Raw genomic sequence first — 6,923 nt, forward strand, 5'->3', positions numbered from 1 at the left:
GCTTCCACCCATGCCTGAATTCACGCCCCCACCCACAGGCACTGTACACAGAGGTGTGCATGCAAGACTTCGCAATACTCCTTCCTCCCCCACTCTCTTCTCATCCAGACTTGCTGATCTTTCACCTCTCTCCATGCCTGCGTGCTGTACATTTCTTGGCACAGCAGCAGTTCATTTCACAGTGATGGGATGTGTCTTGGGACACACTAAGCCACTACTGCAATTTCTTCTCTTCTGTGAAGTGGCCTTTCATGCAGTTGCCATTCTGATACACAGGGCTGGCCCCTTTCCTTCTGCACCACACCACAGATTTGTAGAGGATGAACCCTGTACCAGCCAGACACAGTAACAGAAGAGCCAAGATGTCCAAGCAGAAGTACTCATATAAGGACAGGTCATAGACAGCAGGGCGAAGATATGGGGCCCCATCATGACGGAGGATGTACTCCAGCCAGTACACTGTCCAATTGAGAGCGTGCATCGGTCTGTCCAGGTGCAGAGCTGAAATGAGCTTGGCTGCTTTTCTGTAGCTGCAAGGGAAGAAGACAACAAGTTATCCTTCTGACAGGAGCTTCATAGCTAAGAAATGGTTTGAGATGTCCAGTGGTGCTTTCAAGTCCCCAATGATACCTTCGGAGAGTGGCAAATTTCTTCCACAAACTTTCTATCTGCCTCTGGAAGCCACTCTGATGGCAATCGTAAGCCATGGCAGCACAAGCCAGAGTGCATTGTCCTTTGTGTGTTGTTAAGAAGGCTGGCAGTTAATCTCCCAAGTCCCTGCTCAGTAGCTTGATATGGATTGTTCCTTTCTGAGGGGAGCTGTGACCCAAAGACCTCACCCAGCATCAAGCAACAGTTACACACTTGATGACTGGCCAAATCCTTCAAGGTACGAAGTTGCAACACCTTAACAACTTGCAATGAGGTCAGCAGTTGAGAGCTCCTAATAGCTAAAAAAAAATAATTTAAAGAAATAAGCTCTCAGACAGCATTTCAAAAACAAGCAGTTGCATGTGTCCTGTTAGAGAGTGCGAGCCCTGCATTGCTGTCCTGCAGCAGATGTAGGAAAGCGAAGAGTATCTGGTTGTCAGAAGGAACAGATGGAGCACTACCTGCAGTTCACTAGTTGCACTAACTGTTTCTACACAAAGCTGTTTGGACAAGACTGGGGAGACCCCAAGGTAACATTGTGATCTCACTTTCCCTGATGACAGGCTGGCATTAAAAGGAGAAGAGGTTTGTGCCTCAGCATCTCAGAAAGTTTTCTAAGAAAATTACAGTCAGAGGCAAACAGGACTAGATTATGCTCTCTAACAGCAAATTCCGGAGTATCTCCTCCTGTGCTGCTTCTCAGAATTTCAAGGCACTAACATGATTGGCCAGCTGAGCAATACTTGCAACTCTGCCTGGTCCACAAACCACCACAGCCTGTGCAGGTAAGGTGTCAACACAAAGACACACTGGTCCCTACGTACAGTCTGCAGCAAGGAAGAGCTTGATGCTTCCAGATGCCTCACCTGGGGTCAGAGATAACTGTGACGACAGCCTGGTAAAGATCCTCTTCTTTTACTCTGCTCCAGTCCATGAGGATACCCATGCCCTTTGCCTGCACTCTGGTCATGATGTCAAACTGGTCTCCATAGAAAGGAAATCCCACCACTGGCACCCCATGATAAATTGCCTCAAATACACCGTTCATCCCACAGTGACTGACAAAGGCTTTCACATTTGGATGGCCTGTAGACAAAGAAATTGCAGTGGGTCAGTGCCTCACATACTGAAAGAGGGCTACTGGTGGTTTCCTCAGACAGTGTCGATGCATATTAGGGGAAAACCAGGCATGTTGAGCAGAGAGGATGTTACCTTTGGGAACACATCTGGCTTTTGGCAGCCCGAAACTTGCCAAGTAGTGCCTGGAGGAGGAGGGAGATAGGGGGCCAAGATGCATCTTCAAGCAGGTGTTAGATGAGAACCATGTTTTGTACAGATCAGACTCTGTACAAACAACCGACTTCAACCCACACAGGTGCTGTTGTCCTTGTATGGCTTTGCTGTGGTTTAGGCTAAACTCCAGGGATGTTGCTAGCAGCACACACACACAGCCCAGCCTTACCTAGCAGGTCGTTCTGGGGCAGCCACCCCATCATCAGCGTATTCTCACCCAGGTTTCTTGGCTTCTGCCCAAAATATCTGTGGAAGTAAATAACGGAGGGGGAAAAGGGAGAAGAAACACACAGAGAACAATTGTAAATTCAGTCAGATCAAGAGATGGAAACCAAATTCTGTGTTTTGAGATGAATCACCTCTCAACATTGACTTTCATCCAACTCAAGGAAATTCCCATTCCCTCCTCACCTCCACACCACTCTCTGCGGGAGGCGAGCGAACGCGCCAGCCATCTTCTCCACCAAGTCGCTTGGAAGAGCTCGGATCCCAATGCCAAAGGAGACAACAACAACACCCGCATCTGCTGCTTCCACCCAGAGACGCAGACCCTGTGGGCAGAACACACACAGCTGCCTCGATGTCTTGTTGGAGAAAGGCTTTTCCCACTGTTGCCTCTGTCAATAGCAAACTAACTAGGGAGAGGATGAAGCCAAATCCACCCGGAGCACAAAGCTACATGGCTTTGACCAGGCAACAAACTTTAAAACCACTGTGATTTCTGCAGCCAGCCAGGCAGAAATTACTTGAGCATCTGCTGGACTTGGGAGCTTGCAGGGAGGTGTCCAAAACCTGCATTTCATAGCATTATCTTCTGCTTTGTAGGTACCACAATTACTCTTTGGCAAAGAGGGCTCTGAAAACATAAGGCCCACATGGGAGCAGCAAGAGCAGCAAAAGAAATTGCAGTGAAACAGGAAGGCTTTATTCCATCACTATTAAGGCATGAGGTCTGTCAGTGTCTCTACCTGTAGACTGATAAAACAGATGGAACATTGTGCAGGCAGAGCAGGTGTCGCAAGGCGGTACCGGGGGGCTACCGGCTGTCAGGCATTTTGTTTAGACTTATGTGGGGAAGAAAAGAACAGTTTCCCACAGCAGGGGAACAACACCTCACTAGAGATTCCTCACAAATTCTCCGATGTTGGAGGTTCCTGGCAGTGGCAGAAGGTTTTGTCATCTTGCAGGAGACTTCTACCCACCCTTCACAGCTATTTGCAGGTAGCAGATTTAGTGTTTGGTCATTAGGCAGAGAGGTAGCTACAGCCCCAAGAAAAATCATAGCTGTTTGTTCTTCATTTAGAGGCTGCCTGTAATGCTACATAAGCAGGTGTGTATTTACAACAGAGTCCTTACTTTTTTCCACAGGGGCCAGAAGGCTGCAGGAAGAATAAATCAGCCACCACAGCTGCTGTGGAGCAAACACAGACTATTCCCTTTTACGCCAGGTTGTGCTGAGCCTATTTTGCATTACAGATTCTGTCCTGCTTCAAGCTTTCCATGTATCACGGTTGGGAGCATTTCAAGGAAGTTAGCTAAAATCTTTGTTTTAATATGAACACTTCCTTGAAATAAACACTGTAGAAGAGCATGAGGGGCAAAAAAAACAGTTCTTCCTGTTATTAAAGGAGAAAAAATAGGATTATTAATTCAGAATTTCTTAGTAGTAGTAGTCTATAGGTTGGGAGACCGTGATACAGGAGAGTTACAAGGTACATTTTAGTGTTACTTTCTGTAGATGTTTGTCCTTTGTTAGATGCTTTGGGGACTGAAACCTAACTTTGCAGAAGAGCTTAGAAAGCCCTAAAACAACCCAACAACCAAGAACCAAAATGTTTTCAAAAGGTCTCTCCATTCTCTTAAGTTTCACATCTTTCAAGCAATACAACCACTGAAACTGCTAAAGAAGTGGAAGTACTAATTTTGGTTTTCTAGATAGAAGCACGATGACTCATAAAAGAGATTATTATGTTATCTATTATAATTGGGCCTTCACATTTGACTTTCAGAAATAGCATTCAAGTTGTTAGGGAAGAATGACTGACCACCAAAAGTTCTTACCATCTCTTAGGTACATATCTGTATTTCACTGTGTCCTAATTAAAGGAACTCACAATCATAGTGTTTCAAATACAAGGAAATAAACATCCTAATTACATAACTCTGCTCCAGTTCAGATGGGAGATTCCTTAAGTTACACCTAGACCTACAGAGACCCTTTTTCTACTGGCATCCCTTAATCTGGACACACACACACCTGTCACAACAGCCGTTGCCTACTGCAGGGCTCCAGTCTTACCTCCATTGTTCTTCCCTTAGGCACTCTGGGATCAGTTCTGGAAGCTGTGAAGCACATGAGTAATGCCACAGCAAGCAACTCCCTTCTTTATAAGGCAGGCGTGTACACAGACAGATTGGACCAAGCCAGTGTTTTGCAAGACCTGTGAGGTAGCCACTTTCTGACACAGCTTTTGGAGCACCCCACATGCGCTGCATTACTCACATCCTGTGCCACATGGGAAAGGGTGATGTGCAGCCATACATATCTGGAGAACTTCCATTCTGAAGCACCTGACCTCACTTCTTCCTTTCAACTGGAAAAAATTTGCACCCAAAATTTGTCCCTGGTAAAGCTGCCATCAGAAATCTTAATCCAGAATCATTTGAATCTTACCTCCATTTCAGTCACTTAGTTGGATACCAGGACAACCTGACTGCCTGAGTGTCATTATTGAGGTCTGGGTCCCCTCAGTGTTTGTAAAAGTAGTAAGGAGTAGGGAGGTGATCAGGCCCAATGCCCAGCACTGGTGAGGTTGCACCTTGAGTACTGTGTTCAGTTCTGGGCCCTTCACTATAAGAAGGACATTGAGGTGTTGGAGTGTGTCCAGAGGAGAGCTACCAAGCTGGTGAGGGGTCTGGAGGACAAGTAATACAAGGAGTGGCTGAGGGAACTGGGGCTATTTAGTCTGAAGAAAAGGAGGCTGCGGGGAGACCTCATTGCCCTCTACAACTACCTGAAAGGAGGTTGTAGGGAGGTGGGAGCTGGCCTCTTCTCCCAAGTAAATAATGACAGAACTAGAGGAAATGTTCTGAAGTTGCAGCATATTAGGAATTGGATTGGATATTAGGAAGAATTTCTATACTGAAAGAGTGGTCTGGCGCTGGCACAGCCAGCCCAGGAAGGTGGTTGAGTCACTGTCCTTGGAGGTATTCAAGAAACGTGTAGATGTGGCACTTCAGGGTAGGCTCTAGTGGCTGAGGTTGTAGGGGTGTTTTTTTGAGGGTGTTCCTTGGTGGAGTGTGTGTTTGGTGGAGTGGAGTTGGTTGTGTTTGTTTGGGATTTTTTTGTGTTGATGGTGGGGCTTTGTGATCCCAGAGGTTCTTTCCAACCATGACAATTCTGTGATTCTGTGAATTTGATGAGGAACCAAACACAACTCTCCCCTGTGGGTTCTCAAGACTACAAGCTCGAGGGCAGAAATGCCCTGTGAGAAAAAAGATTAAGGAGAAATTCTGTATTGACATAAATCAGTGATGAAGCAATGAAGACTCGTTCTTCCCATTTCTGCTTCAAATGTAGCAACAAACAACTACTCATGCTCAAGTCCCAGGGGCAACACTGCCAATTTAGGACTTTCACATGTCACTTTACATGGACAGTGAAGCTAAACCCCACTTCAGGGTGGACAACTTAATTCTACATTCTCCTTGAAACCTCACAGTCCTCGGTGTTCTCTGTCTCCCTGCTGCACCCAGGCACCAAAACACAGCAGCTTTTCAGACTCCTGAGGTGTCAGAGTATTTACAAGGCTCTTTAAAAAAAGATTTGTACTGAATCTCTCGCCAGGTTAATGTGCACAGTTCAAACCTGTCCTGCACTTACCACTGGGAGGGGCTTTGCAGGCTCAGCAAGGATCCCCCCTGTGAAAATGACATGGGGCAGCGTTGGCCGGGGAAAGTCCAGCACCACATCATTACAGAGGAAGAAGAGGCTAGTTCCATGAACAAGGTCCAACATGGATGTCTTTGGCTCCACTCTGTGCTTCTCCATGAGACGTTCAAACTTGGGCAGGATGATTAGCTTTGTGGCCACACGAGTGATCATGTAGACTAGGAGATTCCAAGTCCTATCAAAGAAGCCCATCCTGTCTGTCATCAGGGAGTTGAACTCTGGGACGTAGGCAATGGGGGAAGTTGCACCAATCTCTGCTGGGAACCAGAAACCAGTGGAGATCACAGCATATTTGACATGGAGAATGTGGGCCAAGATAAAGCCACACATCTCATTGGGGTCCACCAACAGCAGGTCAAAGTGCTCACGCTGGAGTTTCTGCAGAAGGGTAGAGTTTCCCAGCACAAGGTCACAGTTTTTCAGGTACTTCTCCAGAAAGGAAAACATCTCCAAAGAGGTCATCTTCCCTTGGAAGACACGCTTTATCTTCTCCTGGACCCAGGCATCTGCGCTCTCTGTGCTGAAGATACCCCAGTACCTCTGCACACGAAAGCCAGGCAGGTAGGCTTCCACATCCCGACCCTCATGAAGTAGCAGCACAGGGTCATGGCCCCTGTCAGTCAGTGCCTCTGCCACTCGCATGAAGACTCGCAAGTGGCTGTCAAAGACTATGGTGGGCATGATCAGCACCTTGGCACAGTGAGATGGCTCCAGAATTAATCCAGCCACTAGGAAGAGAAGAGCAGCAGCAGGGTATGGTAGCACCTTCATTATCTTCATAGCTGCAAGGAGAGAAATATGCCATTAATATAGTATGAAATGCTCTGTCGCGTACTCGAGCAACTAATAACTGGGATTGTAGCTGCGAGCCAGAAGGACATGAGCTGGGAGAGGTGAGCAGTCTGGAGTTTATAACTGGAAAATAAACCAAAACCAATCAAAAAACAAATGAACAAAACCACTAAAACACAAAACCAACAAAAAAAGCACCACCAAAACCAGTAAAACCTGAAGGCAGGAATCAGGG

The 6,923-nt window shown here is 46.7% G+C and overlaps 1 protein-coding gene across 1 annotated transcript; it reads right to left on the reverse strand.

The window, feature by feature from the left end:
• Positions 1 to 214: 214 nt before the first annotated feature.
• LOC127384066 (2-hydroxyacylsphingosine 1-beta-galactosyltransferase-like) lies at positions 215 to 6,676 on the reverse strand. Its single transcript, XM_051617995.1, has 5 exons — positions 5,828 to 6,676; positions 2,356 to 2,495; positions 2,114 to 2,190; positions 1,518 to 1,737; positions 215 to 530 (listed from the first exon to the last, which is right to left on the reverse strand). Exons 1-5 carry the CDS (start codon positions 6,674 to 6,676, stop codon positions 215 to 217), a joined length of 1,602 nt encoding a protein of 533 aa, XP_051473955.1.
• Positions 6,677 to 6,923: the final 247 nt, after the last annotated feature.

This window comes from Apus apus, chromosome 4, assembly GCF_020740795.1.
Source record: "Apus apus isolate bApuApu2 chromosome 4, bApuApu2.pri.cur, whole genome shotgun sequence".
Lineage (NCBI taxonomy): Eukaryota > Metazoa > Chordata > Aves > Apodiformes > Apodidae > Apus > Apus apus.

What these genes read in the sequence shown, in the direction of transcription:
- LOC127384066 (XM_051617995.1), bottom strand. Translation starts at nt 6,676, where the DNA reads ATGAAGATAATGAAGGTGCTACCATACCCTGCTGCTGCTCTTCTCTTC. An exon ending in GCCCCAGAACGACCTGCTAG is followed by an intron (nt 1,738 to 2,113) that starts GTAAGGCTGGGC and finishes CTTTGTCTACAG; the next exon opens with GCCATCCAAATGTGAAAGCC. An exon ending in ACAGTTATCTCTGACCCCAG is followed by an intron (nt 531 to 1,517) that starts GTGAGGCATCTG and finishes CTTCCCTTGCAG; the next exon opens with CTACAGAAAAGCAGCCAAGC.